This window comes from Oncorhynchus masou, chromosome 6 (genome assembly GCF_036934945.1).
Source record: "Oncorhynchus masou masou isolate Uvic2021 chromosome 6, UVic_Omas_1.1, whole genome shotgun sequence".
In the NCBI taxonomy this organism is placed as follows: Eukaryota; Metazoa; Chordata; class Actinopteri; order Salmoniformes; family Salmonidae; genus Oncorhynchus; species Oncorhynchus masou.
This window is the reverse complement of record NC_088217.1, coordinates 11,943,207-11,961,485: the sequence shown is the minus strand read 5'-3', so window position 1 is coordinate 11,961,485 and position 18,279 is coordinate 11,943,207. Positions and strand designations below refer to the sequence as shown.

The 18,279-nt window shown below is 43.2% G+C and overlaps 1 protein-coding gene across 2 annotated transcripts in view; it reads right to left on the bottom strand.

Annotated features, from left to right (window-relative positions):
- The window catches only part of LOC135541354 (collagen alpha-1(II) chain), an 86,082-nt gene extending 69,095 nt beyond the window's left edge, over positions 1–16,987 (bottom strand). Inside the window, exons 1-6 of one of the 2 annotated variants that reach the window (XM_064967540.1) lie at positions 16,677–16,987; positions 12,353–12,562; positions 9,923–9,939; positions 6,644–6,676; positions 4,711–4,743; positions 4,187–4,240 (exon numbers count right to left, since the gene is read on the bottom strand). In XM_064967540.1, coding sequence (XP_064823612.1) covers positions 4,187–4,240; positions 4,711–4,743; positions 6,644–6,676; positions 9,923–9,939; positions 12,353–12,562; positions 16,677–16,767 — 438 coding nt within the window. In that variant the 5' untranslated portion in view covers positions 16,768–16,987. The remainder of the gene's footprint in view (positions 1–4,186; positions 4,241–4,710; positions 4,744–6,643; positions 6,677–9,922; positions 9,940–12,352; positions 12,563–16,676) is intronic. The other variant, XM_064967541.1, reaches the window with a different exon arrangement.
- Between the last annotated feature and the right edge of the window lie 1,292 nt (positions 16,988–18,279).

The following is an 18,279-nucleotide window of genomic DNA, read 5'->3' as shown; positions in this document are numbered from 1 at the left end:
ACAGACAGTTCATGTCAAAGCGTGTGATTGTTATGTCTATGTACTTAAAGTTGTATTAAAACTCAATAGTAGAATCTAAAGCGGTATGTTACTGGAGATGAGATGTTGCTCATTCAACAACCAGAGGACAAAGTTGGCAGGTCAAAATGTTTGAAGCACACATGTCTGAGACACCCAGCATACCACACTGCCTGCTCTGACAAATGATCCTTCAAGGAATGTGTTCACAACACTGCCTGCTCTGACAAATGATCCTTCAAGGAATGTGTTCACAACACTGCCTGCTCTGACAAATGATCCTTCAAGGAATGTGTTCACAACACTGTGTGCGTTCAAATTCCTTCAAGGAATTTTCACTGCCTTTGACAAATGATCCTTCAAACACAACACTGTGTGCGTTCAAATTCCTCTTTTCATTTTGGTGCAAACACAACACTGCCTGCTCTGACAAATGATCCTCTTTTCATTTTGTTGCAAACACAACACTGTGTGCGTTCATTCCTCTTTCAAATTTTGGAATGCAAACACAACACTGTGTGTGTTCATTCCTCTTTCATTTAATGTGTTCACAACACTGCCTGTGTGACAATTGATCTTTCATTTAATGTGTTCAAACACAACACTGTGTGTGTTCATTCCTCTTTCATTTAAGTGCAAACACAACACTGCCTGTGTGTTCATTCCTCTTTCATGATTTGGTGCAAACACAACACTGCCTGTGTGTTCATTCTCTTTCATTTAATGTGTTCACAACACTGTGTGTGTTCAACACAACACTGTGTGTGTTCATTCCTCTTTCATTTAATGTGCAAACACAACACTGTGTGTGTTCATTCCTCTTTCATTTAAGTGCAAACACAACACTGTGTGTGTTCATTCCTCTTTCATTTAAGTGCAAACACAACACTGTGTGTGTTCATTCCTCTTTCATTTAAGTGCAAACACAACACTGTGTGTGTTCATTCCTCTTTCATTTTGGTGCAAACACAACACTGTGTGTGTTCATTCCTCTTTCATTTAAGTGCAAACACAACACTGTGTGTGTTCATTCCTCTTTCATTTAAGTGCAAACACAACACTGTGTGTTCAATTCCTCTTTCATTTAAGTGTTCAAACACAACAATGATCCTTGTGTGTTCATGCCTCTTTCATTTAAGAATGCAAACACAACACTGTGTGCGTTCATTCCTCTTTTCATTTTGGTGCAAACACAACACTGTGTGTGTTCATTCCTCTTTCATTTAAGTGCAAACACAACACTGTGTGTGTTCATTCCTCTTTCATTTAAGTGCAAACACAACACTGTGTGTGTTCATTCCTCTTTCATTTTGGTGCAAACACAACACTGTGTGTGTTCATTCCTCTTTTCATTTTGGTGCAAACACAACACTGTGTGTGTTCATTCCTCTTTCATTTTGGTGCAAACACAACACTGTGTGCGTTCATTCCTCTTTTCATTTTGGTGCAAACACAACACTGTGTGCGTTCATTCCACTTTCATTTTGGTGCAAACACAACACTGTGTGCGTTCATTCCTCTTTTCATTTTGGTGCAAACACAACACTGTGTGCGTTCATTCCTCTTTCATTTTGGTGCAAACACAACACTGTGTGCATTCATTATATCAGCAGCAGTTGGTGTGACATCACCAATGGTGTGATGTCACCAATGTACTCCAGCCAACATGCTACGGGCCAGTTTCACTTCCACTATACAGACACAACAACCAACCAATGGGCCAGTTTCACTTCCACTATACAGACACAACAACCAACCAATGGGCCAGTTTCACTTCCACTATACAGACACCACAACCAACCAATGGGCCAGTTTCACTTCCACTATACAGACACCACAACCAACCAATGGGCCAGTTTCACTTCCACTATACAGACACCACAACCAACCAACGGGCCAGTTTCACTTCCACTACAGACACCACAACACAACAACCAACCAACGGGCCAGTTACACTTCCACTACAGACACAACAACCAACCAACGGGCCAGTTTCACTTCCACTACAGACACAACAACCAACCAATAAGCCAGTTTCACTTCCCCTACAGACACAACAACCAACCAACGGGCCAGTTTCAATTCCATTATACAAACACAACAACCAAACAACCTTCTCTAATCTAGACTGTTCTTCAATAACATAAACTGTATTCTTTTATCATATGATTTCCTGAAGGAAGAACATGTGAGAGACCTGTCTTCAACAAAATGTCTCATTAAACTTGTGTAGGCAGACTGGAGAAAATGGATTCACCTTCATACCTACCTACCTACTACCTACCTACCTCTAAAACCATTATGCCCAAATACAACACTAAATAAAACCAAAGCCTGGGGCCAAACACAAGACTAAATGAAACCAAAGTTTGGGGCCAAACACAAGACTAAATTGAACCAAAGCTTGGGGCCAAACACAAGACTAAATTAAACCAAAGCTTGGGGCCAAACAGAAGACTAAATTAAATCACAGCTTGGGCCCAAACACAAGACTAAATAAAACCAAAAACACAACATCTCTCATTAAAACTATTATATTAAATGAGAACCTGAAGGAACAACCTCCTCCACTGTGACAGACAGACATATAGCCTCATAGCCTGGTTCCTCTCTAGGTTTCTTCCTAGGTTCTGGCCTTTCTAGGGAGTTTTTCCTGGCCACCGTGCTTCTACACCTGCATTGCTTGCTGTTTGGGGTTTTAGGCTGGGTTTCTGTACAGCACTTTGAGATATCAGCTGATGTACGAAGGGCTTTATAAATGAATTTGATTTGAACATTTGAAATAAATCAATTTGATTTGACATACAGACATACAAACAATCAGAACAATTCCTTAGAAAACTCTCATTAGACGACAGCCTGAACACAAAAACTAACAGCACTGTGTGACAAATTTTATTTAAATTTTTACTTTATTTTACTAGGCAAGTCAGTTAAGAACAAATTCTTATTTTCAATGATGGCCTAGGAACAGTGGGTTAACTGCCTGTTCAGGGGCAGAAAGACAAATTTGTACCTTGTCAGCTCGGGGGTTTGAACTTGCAACCTTCTGGTTAACAGTCCAATGCTCTAACCACTAGGCTACCCTGCCACCCCAAATGTTTCCTCATAATCAGAACATCTCTTGTCAAAGAATCAACCTTTCAGACAACCTCAAGAATACATATTCATAACTTACGTACCGCCAAAATATTATGCCGAAACACATATGGAAACATCACAGAAGCCTGGCCTGGAGCTGTGACTGGGGCTGCGGCCATGATGTTGACATACCATTGGTGTTTAACACAGATTACTACAATGATCAAAGTCATTACAGCCTCTCTCTCCCCATGCTAACATCACTGATTTATTACACACACGTGATTGGCTGTGGGTTGGACTGTCGGTTCCCTGACAGCCACAGGTTTAAGGCTACACACACACACACACGCACACACACACACACACACACACACACACACACACACACACACACACACACACACACACACACACACACACACACACACACACACACACACACACACACACACACACACACACACACCAAAGGGGCTGGTGGGATGAGCTATAGAAGGACTGGCTCATTGTAATGTTGGGAATGGAATCAATGGAATGGTACCAGACATGTCAAACACATTGAAACTATGTGTTTGACTCTGTTCCAGTGATTCCATTCCAGACACTCCTATGAGCCCATCCCTCCTATAGCTCCTCCCACCAGCCTCACACACACACCACCTCTTCTTTTTCATCTTCATCACACACATCTGCTAAACAACCCAGACCACAGACACGGCCTAATGGAAACTACACATGACAGCACTGAGCTGGATCTGCTTTGCTCCTCCAATGACAGCCTGCTGCCTCCCAACTCTGCTGCTGCTGCTGAGACCAGCAATGAGACGAGCAGCTCCTCCTGACCAGAGCATTCTCTATCTATCAGACCAATAGGGAGAGTTTAGACTCTGAATTATGCCTTCTTTAGTCTTAGGGAGAGGGAGAAACAGATTCTGGACAGAGAGAGAGAGAGAGAGAGAGAGAGAGAGAGAGAGAGAGAGAGAGAGAGAGAGAGAGAGAGAGAGAGAGAGAGAGAGAGAGAGAGAGAGAGAGAGAGAGAGAGAGAGAGAATGGCATGGAAAGGATTCTCTGCTATAAAACTCACCTTATCGCCTTTGTCTCCTCTGTCTCCGCGTGGTCCCTGCTCTCCTGGGGGGCCCTGAGGATGGAGGAGAGACTAGTGAGTATCCAGGTACATCCAAACACTAGATGTGCACCCTATTGCCAATTTAGGGCACTACTTTTAATAAGGGACCCTAGGGATCTGGTCCAAGGTGGTGGAATAATTAAGGAACATGATGAGGGAAATTCACACTATCATATGTGGGAAAAAGACACCTAATAAAAAACACACCTAATACATGTGGGAAATTCACACCTAATACATGGGGTTAATTCACACCTAATACATGGGGGAAATTCACACCTAATACTTGGGGGAAATTCAACCTAATACATGGGGTTAATTCACACCTAATACATGGGGGAAATTCACACCTAATGCATGTGGGAAATTCACACCTAATACATGGGGTTAATTCACACCTAATGCATGGGGAAATTCACACCTAATACATGGGGAAATGCAGACCTATTACATAGTGTAAATTGTTGAAATGCTTTACATACCATAGGGCCTCCAGGTCCTCTTGGTCCTACGACCTGAAATAAAGTGTCAACAACGTGTCAACAACGTTTTACAACCATTAAAACAAGTGTGTTGACTGAAGTTAGATGATGAGTTTATGGATTGTTGTCAAAAAATGTACGTCTCAGTGTACAATTTCCTGGGATGACTGAGAGAGAGAGGAAGAGAGAAACAGAGAGAGACACAGAGAGACAGAGAGAGGGAGACAGAAACAGAGAGAGAGACAGAAACAGAGAGACAGAGAGAGGGGGAGAGAGAGGGGGAGAGAGAGAGAGAGAGAGAGAGAAGAGAGAGAGAGAGAGAGAGAGACAGACGGAGAGACAGAGAGAGAGAGACAGAGAGAGGGAGACAGAAACAGAGAGAGAGACAGAGACAGAGAGACAGAAACAGAGAGACAGAGAGAGGGGAGAGAGAGGGAGAGAGAGAGAGACAGAGAGAGAGAGACAGAAACAGAGAGACAGAGAGGGAGACAGAAACAGAGAGACAGAGAGAGGGAGACAGAAACAGAGAGAGAGAGACAGAGACAGAGAGACAGAAACAGAGAGACAGAGAGAGGGGGAGAGAGAGGGGGAGAGAGAGAGAAACAGAGACAGAGAGACAGAAATAGTGAGACAGAGAGAGAGAGAGAGAGAGAGAGAGAGAGAGAGAGAGAGAGAGAGAGCCCTGAGTCATTAATATGTCTCTAAGAGGGAATGAGGGAAGGACAGATGTGTTGTGTTTGTCTTTCTGCCTTCTGAGTGGGCTACACCCATATTGCCAGGCCAAATAAACTGAAAATTAAAAAAGGTGCAGTGAAATGCATTGCTAACCCTATCCAAGCCTGACTATTAACTATGACCGAAATATGGGCCAGCCCTAACCAAGCCTAACAGACTGTGGGTTTAGCTTACCCTGGCCTAATTACATAGACCACTTACCGTTTTAGGAGTTCATTTGCTAAACACCATGTATTGCATGAAAGGTGCTGAACAAATTCTTCTAATTGTTTTTATTGACATGAATAGACTGAAAAGCATTCCTGGCCCTGACATCTGTTACTGTGTAATTAACAGAACAATCCACTTTCACAGCAGGGAGAATTAAATCAGCCATGATCCTGTCCAGTATATTCTCACATTGGCACTAATACTGCACACTCATGGCGCATGCCTCTAGTAATACAGGCAGACACAAAACACTAATACTAATCCACATAGGCCTAGTGTGCCTCTAGTAATACAGGCAGACACAAAACACTAATACTAATCCACATAGGCCTAGTGTGCCTCTAGTAATACAGGCAGACACAAAACACTAATACTAATCCACATAGGCCTAGTGTGCCTCTAGTAATACAGGCAGACACAAAACACTAATACTGCACACTCATGGCACATGCCTCTAGTAATACAGGCAGACACAAAACACTAATACTGCACACTCATGACGCATGCCTCTAGTAATACAGGCAGACACAAAACACTAATACTAATCCACATAGGCCTAGTGTGCCTCTAGTAATACAGGCAGACACAAAACACTAATACTGCACACTCATGACGCATGCCTCTAGTAATACAGGCAGACACAAAACACTAATACTAATCCACATAGGCCTAGTGTGCCTCTAGTAATACAGGCAGACACAAAACACTAATACTGCACACTCATGGCACATGCCTCTAGTAATACAGGCAGACACAAAACACTAATACTAATCCACATAGGCCTAGTGTGCCTCTAGTAATACAGGCAGACACAAAACACTAATACTAATCCACATAGGCCTAGTGTGCTGACGCAACTGATTTCCTCAGCCATTAAATAGGTGGGAAAAGAGAGACACAGAGGGGCTGCCTGCAAATGAAATAAAGACCTGCTATTAAGACATCAGACAGCAAGTGCTGGGACAGTGCTTTCAGAGATCTGACTTACATCTGTGATATCTCCTGGTTCCCCCTTCTGACCCTGTTGGGAAAGAAAGACAACAAACAACAATATGAGTGATTCTTCAGCAATGGAAAAGTGATAATACCTTCTTTGATTCTCTTTCATTCCTGTCACCTACCCTTTTTTGCTATCTGCTAGCACTGGTACGAGCTACAAGCAAGTCATTCTTATGGAGCACTGGTACGAGCTACAAGCAAGTCATTCCTATGGAGCACTGGTACGAGCTACAAGCAAGTCATTCCTATGGAGCACTGGTACGAGCTACAAGCAAGTCATTCCTATGGAGCACTGGTACGAGCTACAAGCAAGTCATTCCTATGGAGCACTGGTACGAGCTACAAGCAAGTCATTCCTATAGACCACTGGTACTATGGAGCTACACTGGTACGAGCTACAAGCAAGTCATTCCTATGGAGCACTGGTACGAGCTACAAGCAAGTCATTCCTATGGAGCACTGGTACGAGCTACAAGCAAGTCATTCTTATGGACCACTGGTACGAGCTACAAGCAAGTCATTCCTATGGAGCACTGGTACGAGCTACAAGCAAGTCATTCCTATGGAGCACTGGTACAAGCAAGCTACAAGCAAGTCATTCCTATGGACCACTGGTACGAGCTACAAGCAAGTCATTCTTATGGAGCACTGGTACGAGCTACAAGCAAGTCATTCCTATGGAGCACTGGTACGAGCTACAAGCAAGTCATTCCTATGGACCACTGGTACGAGCTACAAGCAAGTCATTCCTATGGAGCACTGGTACGAGCTACAAGCAAGTCATTCCTATGGAGCACTGGTACGAGCTACAAGCAAGTCATTCCTATGGAGCACTGGTACGAGCTACAAGCAAGTCATTCCTATGGACCACTGGTACGAGCTACAAGCAAGTCATTCTTATGGACCACTGGTACGAGCTACAAGCAAGTCATTCTTATGGACCACTGGTACGAGCTACAAGCAAGTCATTCTTATGGACCACTGGTACGAGCTACAAGCAAGTCATTCTTATGGAGCACTGGTACGAGCTACAAGCAAGTCATTCCTATGGACCACTGGTACGAGCTACAAGCAAGTCATTCCTATGGACCACTGGTACGAGCTACAAGCAAGTCATTCTTATGGACCACTGGTACGAGCTACAAGCAAGTCATTCCTATGGACCACTGGTACGAGCTACAAGCAAGTCATTCCTATGGACCACTGGTACGAGCTACAAGCAAGTCATTCCTATGGACCACTGGTACGAGCTACAAGCAAGTCATTCTTATGGACCACTGGTACGAGCTACAAGCAAGTCATTCTTATGGAGCACTGGTACGAGCTACAAGCAAGTCATTCTTATGGACCACTGGTACGAGCTACAAGCAAGTCATTCTTATGGAGCACTGGTACGAGCTACAAGCAAGTCATTCCTATGGACCACTGGTACGAGCTACAAGCAAGTCATTCTTATGGACCACTGGTACGAGCTACAAGCAAGTCATTCTTATGGACCACTGGTACGAGCTACAAGCAAGTCATTCTTATGGAGCACTGGTACGAGCTACAAGCAAGTCATTCCTATGGACCACTGGTACGAGCTACAAGCAAGTCATTCTTATGGACCACTGGTACGAGCTACAAGCAAGTCATTCCTATGGAGCACTGGTACGAGCTACAAGCAAGTCATTCCTATGGACCACTGGTACGAGCTACAAGCAAGTCATTCTTATGGAGCACTGGTACGAGCTACAAGCAAGTCATTCCTATGGAGCACTGGTACGAGCAACAAGCAAGTCATTCCTATGGACCACTGGTACGAGCTACAAGCAAGTCATTCCTATGGAGCACTGGTACGAGCTACAAGCAAGTCATTCCTATGGAGCACTGGTACGAGCTACAAGCAAGTCATTCCTATGGATGACAACACAAAGCTTTAGTCAACAAAAGAGTTGGAATCCAAACTGGAATCTAAACTGAATAATGCTCTGTTTCTTCACTAACTGAAACATAGCAAAACCGATATTCCGTGATATTAAGTGTGGATGCCAGGCCTACTCAAAATAGACATGCATGTGCTTCTCAGTGGTGTAAAGTAATTAAGTAAAAATACTTTAAATTACTACTTAATTTTGGGGGGGGTATCTGTACTTTACTATTGACATTTTTGACAACTTTTACTTTTACTTCACTACATTCCATAAGAAAAGGAGGTACTTTTTTGGCATACATTTTCCCTGACACCTGCGAAGCATTTTGAATGTTTCGCAGGACAGGAAAATGGTCCAATTCACACACTTATCAAGAGAACATCCCTGGTCATTCCTACTGCCTCTGATCCGACAGACTCACTAAACACAAATGCTTCATTTGTAAATGATGTCTGAGTGTTGGAATGTGGAGTGTTGGAAAATTCTACCTTCTGGTTTGCCTAATATAAGGAATTTTACATGATATATACTTTTACTTTTGACACTTAAGTATATTTTAGCAATTACATTTGCTTTTGATATTTAAGTATATTTAAAACCAAATACTTTAAGACTTTTACTCAGGTAGTATTATACCCAATGACTCACGTTTACTTGAGTCATTTTCTGTTCAGGTATTTTTACTTTTACTCAAGTACGACAAGTGGCTACTTTTCCCACCACTACTGTTTCTGTGTATGAGGCTGGAGAAGACAATGTTATTAACTGTCTGTCTTCAGCGCACATCAAGTATCACCATCATCTATCAAAACACAGAGGTGAGTCCAGCTTTGGTATTAGTCGCCCTCATCACCTTCACACACACACACACGCACACACACGCATGCACACGCACACACACACACACACACACACACACACACACACACACACACACACACAGACACAGACATACACACACGCACACACACACACACACACACACACACACACACACACACACACACACACACACACACACACACACACACACACACACACACACACACACACACACACACACACACACACACACACACACACACACACACACACACACACACACACACACACACACACACACACACACACACACACACACACACACACACACACACACACACAGACACACAAACAGACACACACACACATAGACACAGACACACAGACACACACACACACACACACACACACACACACACACACACACACACACACACACACACACACACACACACACACACACACACACACACACACACACACACACACACACACACACACACACACACACAAAACCCAACATTGTCTCTCACCTTAGCTCCCGGGGCCCCTGTTGTTACAAAGGAAGAGACGGATGAAAGGAGATAGAGAGAAAGAGATGGATGTTAAAATAATGCTCAGTCTGTCCTCCCTCACTGCCAGTCAGACAGGCAGACTACAGGGAACCAGTTTCATAACCAGTTTCACAACTACTGAATTCTAAGGCTGCATCCCAAATGGTACCCTATTCCCATAGGGCTCCGGTCAAAAGTAGTGCACTAAATAGGGATCGGGGTGCCATTTGGGTCGCAGAGGGATGGAATAGCGTTGGCAGACCACCACCAAATAACAGTGTAGATACCCATAGAACCAAAGAACCCATGAGGATTCAGACAACATGTTGGTTGAAGCACCATCTCAGGAGGTAAAAGCAGGGGACTGAAGCAAAGCAGGGAGAGGGCCAGGGAGGGAGGGAGGAAGGGAGGGAGGGTGGGAGAGAGAGGAAGGAAGGAAGGAAGGAAGGAAGGAAGGAAGGAAGGAAGGAAGGAAGGAAGGAAGGAAGGAAGGAAGGAAGGAAGGAAGGAAGGAAGGAAGGAAGGAAGGAAGGAAGGAAGGAAGGAAGGAATGATTAATATAGAGCAAGATAAAAAATAAAGTGTAGTTTCCTTGCCATAAGTTACCTTGCCATAAGTTACTTTGCCATAAGTTACTTAGCAATAAGTTACCTTGACATAGGTTACCTTGACATAAGTGACTTAGCCATAAGATACCTTGACATAGGTTACCTTGACATAAGTGACTTAGCCATAAGATACCTTGACATAAGTGACTTAGCCATAAGTTACCTTGACATAAGTGACTTAGCCATAAGTTACCTTGACATAAGGGACTTAGCCATAAGTTACCTTGACATAAGTGACTTAGCCATAAGTATACCTTGACATAAGTGACTTAGCCATAAGTTACCTTGACATAGGTTACCTTGATATAAGTGACTTAGCCATAAGTTTCCTTGACATAAGGGACTTAGCCATAAGTTACCTTGACATAGGTTACCTTGACATAAGTGACTTAGCCATAAGATACCTTGACATAAGTGACTTAGCCATAAGTTACCTTGACATAAGTGACCTAGCCATAAGTTGCATGGCTAGTGTTAGCATCTTGCAGTAATTGCTTACAGTATGTCAAAAACACAGTACTTAAATACAGTACAGTTGGAAAGGCAATAGCAGAAGTTAACTTGCCTTTAAGTCTGTTGATATTAAAATGAATGACAGAAAGCCCTTCATTAATATCATATTGTATCAGGTAAAATACAGCATCCATCATTATGTATCATGTTTAAAGCATGATAAAACATGTATAAAAATACATTTTTCTTCAGACGACACTTCTGATTTCAAAGATGCTCTTCAAATGCATTTGATGACAAAACTTTGAATGCTCAGTTCAGATCAAAAGAGCTGAGACGAATGCAAATTATGGCCACATCTTTTTTCAATTCCATCTCAAAACAGGCCCCTTATTGTTAGGATATTAACCCAGGATGTAAACCCTGCCAGTCTCTAGACGCAGCAGAGTTAATGCTATTGTTGTCCCAGAGGGTTATAGCCCTGCTCCACCTACCATAGACCCTGTCACTTCTCTCTCTCTCTCACCTCTCTCTCTCTCTCCTTTCTCTCTCTCTCTCCCCTCTTTCGCCTCCCCCCTCCCCTCTCTCTCCCCTCCTCTCTCTGTCTCTCCCTCTAACCACCTTTCATAGACCATATCGCTCTCTCACTCACTCCCTCTCTCTCTCACTCCTCCTCTCTCTCACTCACTCCCTCTCTCTCTCACTCCTCCTCTCTCTCACTCCTCCCCTCTCTCACTCACTCCTCCTCTCTCTCACTCACTCCATCTCTCTCTCACTCCTCCTCTCTCTCTCTCACTCCTCCTCTCTCTCACTCCTCCTCTCTCTCTCTCACTCCTCCCTCTCTCTCTCACTCCTCCTCTCTCTGTAAAATCATATTAGCTGGATTCTGCGTGGAGAGAGAATCTGCAGCAGTAGTCCGTATGCTAGGCCATGTCTGTTAAAGTGAGGTATTTCTGTAATGACTCCCACATGTCTTCGTGATACTGGGGATGGTAGACTGGCTGATGTAATATCCAAACAAGAGGAGGCCTAAGGTGAGTTGAACCAACTGTGGAAAAATAACATTGAATCTTTGAAATAAATCATACAGAAGTGTCATTCTGATTTTGTTATTATAGTTTTTTTTCTTCATTTGTTTTTAGGACAAGAACAGCATATAGGGCCAGGTGATGACATTATACATGGTCAGGTGATGACATTCTAAGTCATAGCAACAGGTCGAGGAACAGGTCTACAGTATTAGCCATCCTTATTCTTTATGCTGTTTCTCTCCCAAAGGTAACAATATGAATTCCACAGACAGACAGTAATTTATTTATGTGTGATAAGTAAATAAATAAATTACGACCACTTGGGGGGGCTTCCCCGTCCGGCACGCAGATGGGGCAACACTCTCCGAATGGGATCTCAGGTTTGGGGCAGTCTTTAATCTCCTCGCAGATTATTTCATCACACAGGACAGTCCCCGTGTCGCACACACAAATACGACACGGCTCTGGTTTCCATACGTCCTTGTCACTATAGCGCTGTCCGTCCTGCATACAGCTGCCTAGGTCCTCTATGAGTGTGTGCGAGTGTGAGTGTGAGTGTGAGTGTGTGTGTGTGTGTGTGTGTGTGTGTGTGTGTGTGTGTGTGTGTGTGTGTGTGTGTGTGTGGTAGGAAGAGAGACAGTAATGCATCACTCATCAATCACCCAAGCACCTAGGGATAAAATGTGAGTTAATCAAATTGCATTTGTCACCTTACCGTGAAATGTTTACTTACAAGCTCTTAACCAACAATGCAGTTCAAGAAATAGAGTTAGTGGTTTTACATTACACAACAGCATGTATAACAGACAACAGACTGAGCAAGACCAAAAACAAAGAAAATCCATTATTTAAAACTATTTGCACCTTTACTTGTTCATAGAACCACCATGGTCCAGGTCAACGTCATCACTTTTAAAAACATCAGTTGATTCAAAGGCACACAGACACGTTCATCTATAGGTCCATGATTAACCACTAGGGGGCAGCACCAACTCACAAAACAGCTGGAGTGCTCCACTTCCCTGCTGTGACATCTGTCTTCAAGAACGTCCTGGGAAGTGTCTCTATCATTTTGGATCAGTGGACCATGTCTCGTGCCTGAACCTCTCCCCTCTAATTGACTTTTCAAGGTCAATTTAACTGATAATATCCTACAGAGACTAAGACATTGAAAACACAGTCCTAGGCTACTGCACATGAAACACACAATTTTGTTCCCTTATGTAAAAGTTATAGGCGTAAATGATGTTCTCACCTGAAGCGACGATTGACAACGTTCTTACCTACACTCAGAAAAAAGGGTTCCAAAAGTGTTCTCTGCCTGTCCCCACAAGAGAACCCTTTATGGTTACAGGTACAGTAGAACTGCTTTGGGTTCCATGTAGAACCCTCTTGTAGGCCAATCAGGCCATTCCATTAGGCATGGAATGTACTGTATGTACAGTAGATATGTTGTACCTTTAAAGGCGTGGGGCCTGGTCAGCTCTTGGTAACCCAATGGACCTGAGTAGGCCATGAATGAGGCTATTTCTTAAAGGGACAGAGAGGGCAATTCACAAGCTACTGCCTTGTACAAACAAAACACAGGGCCCTTTTAACACCCATCTGGAAACCATAACTGCCTCGTCAGATGCCAGTTCAAACACGTCAAGGAATGGAGAAAGGACACCTTTCATTCACATACCTGTTGGCCTACTTGATATTGGTTTCTAAGAGGTTAATTAATATCGAAGAGGTCAATTGTGCATCACAGGCTCAAATGTAAGGCCTATTGAAGCTCTGATTAATCAAAATGTTCAATATCTGTAGAAAAACATTTCAATAAAGTATCTATTCTCGTCTGTTCAATTCTGTTGTAATGTATTATATTTGGCCTTAATGAATGCATGGGACAAGTGGCAATCATAAACCACGATTCTTTATTGAAAACATATGGAAAGGCCAAATCTGTGCTGCACTCTTCATGTGTTGGCTACAGCCAACTGTTTCCTCTAGGAAGAGAAAAATGGAGGATGGATCATGTTAAAGTGAAGACGGGTGTGTGGCAGAGGAGCATATTGGAGTTAAAGGAATTCCACACTAACAAAATATATATTTTGGTATTTGTTTCATTAGTCCATTGTTGATACAGTCCCAAAATGTTTTGCATCAGTTTGGGACTGTATCAACAATGGACTAATAAATCAAATGATAGTTTTTGGGGTGGAGTTTATGTTTAAACTGTGCTTCCCAGCTGAATGAGTTCATTGAAACGTGCTGGTGGAGTATAGGATACCTCCAAAGGCCATCCAACCCTCCATATGCCTCTCCTTCATGGCATGGGGATCTAGGTAGGCCTGCATCTCAAATGGCACTCTAGTCCTTATTTAGGGTACTACTTTTGACCAGGGCCCAACAGCTTATTGACTATTTCCTGCACTACGTTTGACCACTAAATAGGGAACAGTGTGCAGTCGAAACCCACCATTGATTTACCTCCTCACTCCGCTCAGCTCTCTCCACATAGGCCTATCATCCCATGGCACGGCCAGGGACTGAGAGGTGAAGGTAGAGGGTGGACCTCCTCCACCTTGCAGTGACTTGATGCCAACCAGGTACTTGGAGCTACTGCTCCCATTTCAGCCTGTTAGTCTTGCGGACTCTAGCCGCTCCGAACTCTTTAGGACTTCCTAGCATGTCCAAGTCAGGCGCTTTTCCTCCAGTAGCTCTCTCCCTCTCTCTCCCTCTCTCAGCAGAACAACAACTTGCATTATATTCCAGGGGTCTCAGTCTTCTCCGAGAGGTTAACTTGAAAGTCTCATGTTTTTTGGGGGGCCAACACATTTTTCCTTTTCTCTTTCTATATTTTTCAAACCACTACCATATCCTCTCTGATTCAGAGGGGTTGGGTTAAATACAGAAGACACATTTCAGTTGAATGCATTCAGTTGTACAACTGACTAGGTCTCCCCCTTTCCTTTCCCTTTCCCCCCCTCCTCTCTGCTACTCTACTATTGTCATTGTGTTGCCTTATTTTGTCTGAGCTCTTACGCATGAAACAATGTGCCTTAGTTGATAAAATACTAACAAACCTTCTCTCTATTTAATTATATTGTTTTCCAGTAGTCCTCGTACCAGACTATCGTTCGTTCTCACTCTTACTGTCACTGCCGTTGGCTAGGTTATTACTCGATCAAAATCCGCTGAAATACATTTCGTAAATATATGCGCGAATTGAATGTGAGGTTGGCCTGCTCGATCACACCGATAGCGTCTTTTGAATTTTTCCAATGTATGCATCAAATTGTATCCGTAGACTTGACAGAAATAGTAGTAAAATGTGAAGATCGAACTTTTGTTGCAGACATATCTAGTAAAAATGTTGTGATAGACAATACTATTACAGAGTATTTATCCCGACCCAGTCGGTCTGATCGACGCGTTAATCTAGGAACCAGATGGAAACATCATATGGATGGATCATTATTCTTGGCCTCTGTCCACCATCATACTCTCTCAACTGCCCCCATAAATAGCCGGTACAGTTTTTAGGGATGAAATCATAATGTCAAATTGTTACATTTAATCGATTAAATTTATTGCAAAGCCAGACACATCTCAATAACGCTTCGTCAATGTGGCCAATGTTATATGGAGGGATGCAAGTGGGGTTTCAAGTGGCATAGAATCAGGATTTCAGAATATCAGGGCCTTGTGTACGAGTATGGGCATTTTATGACGAGGCTGGTTGGGATATTCATATAATATTTCGCAGGTTTTGGCATAGAAAGATATTCGATATCGTCCAGCATTCCGCTTCAACACGCCTGGATTCGCCTTGGTGCTCTCTGAGAGCAAAGGAATGTTAACGCGTTTTCACCCAAAGGCCTTTAAGCCGGAGCACTTTTGCTTCGTTTCAAAATGAACGAAGTTGGTGTCAAATTTAAAAAATAATCTCTGTCAAAGCGCTTTTGGAATGACTCCAAAGTACCCGCAGGTGTCCGGTCCAGCAGCAGCGCAACTCGTCAGAGTTCACGGCTCGATATATGTGGCATATAGTGGAATTTCCGTACAACTTATCTGTTTTTGCAATCACTCTCGTACTGAACGTACAATCAGTGACACGTTTTAGAATGTCCAATAACCCAGAGTTTTAGACAGAACATTATTCAATCATATTACCTTATTGCACTTGGACCAACAAAATTAAAACTGTCAGCAACTCAAGATTGAGTCCATCACTTTTACGCAAATCATTGAAATTCTATTGATATTTGATATTGAAAATTGGTTAAAATAGTAATTATGCTCCCCAAACACCTTTCCTTTATCCATCCAGCTTTTCGTGGCGCGGTGGAATGGGAATAATTGCGCATACCCCACGCTTAACCGTGAATATACAGATCCTACAACTACATCGCCTCAAGCAGAAAAACAATTAACAACAATTACAAATCAAATAAATATCATATCCACAATGGACAAGTATCCCAAATATATGCGACTTATTGCCAGGGATTTACGAAACTTTCCCCACAAGTAAAGTTATAAACGTCCTCAAACGTTGCATTTGACATTCTGTTTTAGTTCATTTAGCATTTCAATAAATTCCACTCGCTTTCTTTCAAATACATTTTTTAGAGAAAAAAAAATGCCACTTACGGTCTTCTTCCTGACATTTGACAACTGCTAATAGAACCACTTGGGTTGCTACAAGTAGCAGTACAGTCCTCGAATCCACAAAGCTTAACATGTCTAAATATTAGACATGCAGTGCCTTTGTTGGAGAAGCAGAAGAACGGACGAAGTTGGTGGACGGAGACTTCTCTCTCTTTTTTGTGTTTCAAGTTACAGAGCCGAACCATACATTCAACCACCTTCCAAAAAACGATGGGAAGCCAGACCCAGACCCCTGCAGAAACGTAGTACCGGCACGCGTCAGATCAGGCACTGCAGTTTTATGTGTCCGTTGCCTTCAATGAATCTTTGTATATTCCCAAATATCAGTCCAGCCCCTTACCCCCAGTCAAGCTGAAATCCGAGCCCCCTTCCCTCCCATTCTGTCTGTCCTGAAGTACTATTATTCCACCCGGCTCAGACCCCTCCTTCTTCCATGTGCTACTGAAAAGGGGTACCCAAAAAGTGAGGAAAAAAATCTATCCCAACTTGTCTGGCTCCCCTCCCCCTCGCACAGTTCCGCTATATGCCTACGCTCAAAGGTGCTCGCTGTTCAGTGTGAGCGTGGTGCGACTACACATAAATGCATAGATTTTGCCGAATATCGGACCCCCCCCGCCCCACCCCACCCAACAACAGCGTGTCCAAGTGAGGGTGTAGTTCACGGAATTATTTCAGGATCGTGAGCTGTTAAGAGCAGTGACATGTGTGCTTGGTCTCCGTGGATTCTGTTGACATTACTACATGTTAAAATATGACATCAAAATAATGGATTCATTAAGCAATTTATGTGTATAGTTAGCAATCTTTCTCACATTATCACCATGGGCAATGAACATTTAGGCCTTTCGTGTAACTATTAAAAGTGGTTCAGATATTAACCACAACATTTCTCTACCACATTTAATTCTCATCACTCCACTATTTTATCCAATATCAGTTTGGGGGGCAGGATATAAACAGAGCTTTTGATTGGCTCAAGGCACAAGGAAGTTGGGTGCAGAGCCAGGTTACCTCACCTGGTTTGTCTGGTGGGCTGTCATTCTGCAGAGGGAGATAAGCAGGGTCTGGGCTGGCTCTATAAAGCCAGGTCTGGAGACCAGAGGGAAGGAGAATGGGTCCTGGACAAGAGGGGAGGGTCTTCTACTGCATAAACCAGAGGGGAGGGAACGTTGGCTGGGAATGGGACCTGGGATCTGGGTTCTTGGAGGGAATGATGGGATGGAAGGAGGTGAAAGAGTGGCCGGAAGGAATGAGCCCCTGCTCCTTGGCCTGGGACGAGTGAAGGGTGAAGAGGACAGGAACCGGAGGCTGAGGGGGCCCAGGAATCTGACACAAATGTGTTGCTCTTCAAGATGGAGAGAGAAGATGTTGGTGACATCAACATGGCATTTAGGCTTCATGGCATTTAGGCTTCTCAAACATGACATTTAGGCTTCTCAAACATGGCATTTAGGCTTCTCAAACATGGCATTTAGGCTTCATGGCATTTAGGCTTCTCAAACATGACATTTAGGCTTCTCAAACATGGCATTTAGGCTTCTCAAACATGGCATTTAGGCTTCATGGCATTTAGGCTTCTCAAACA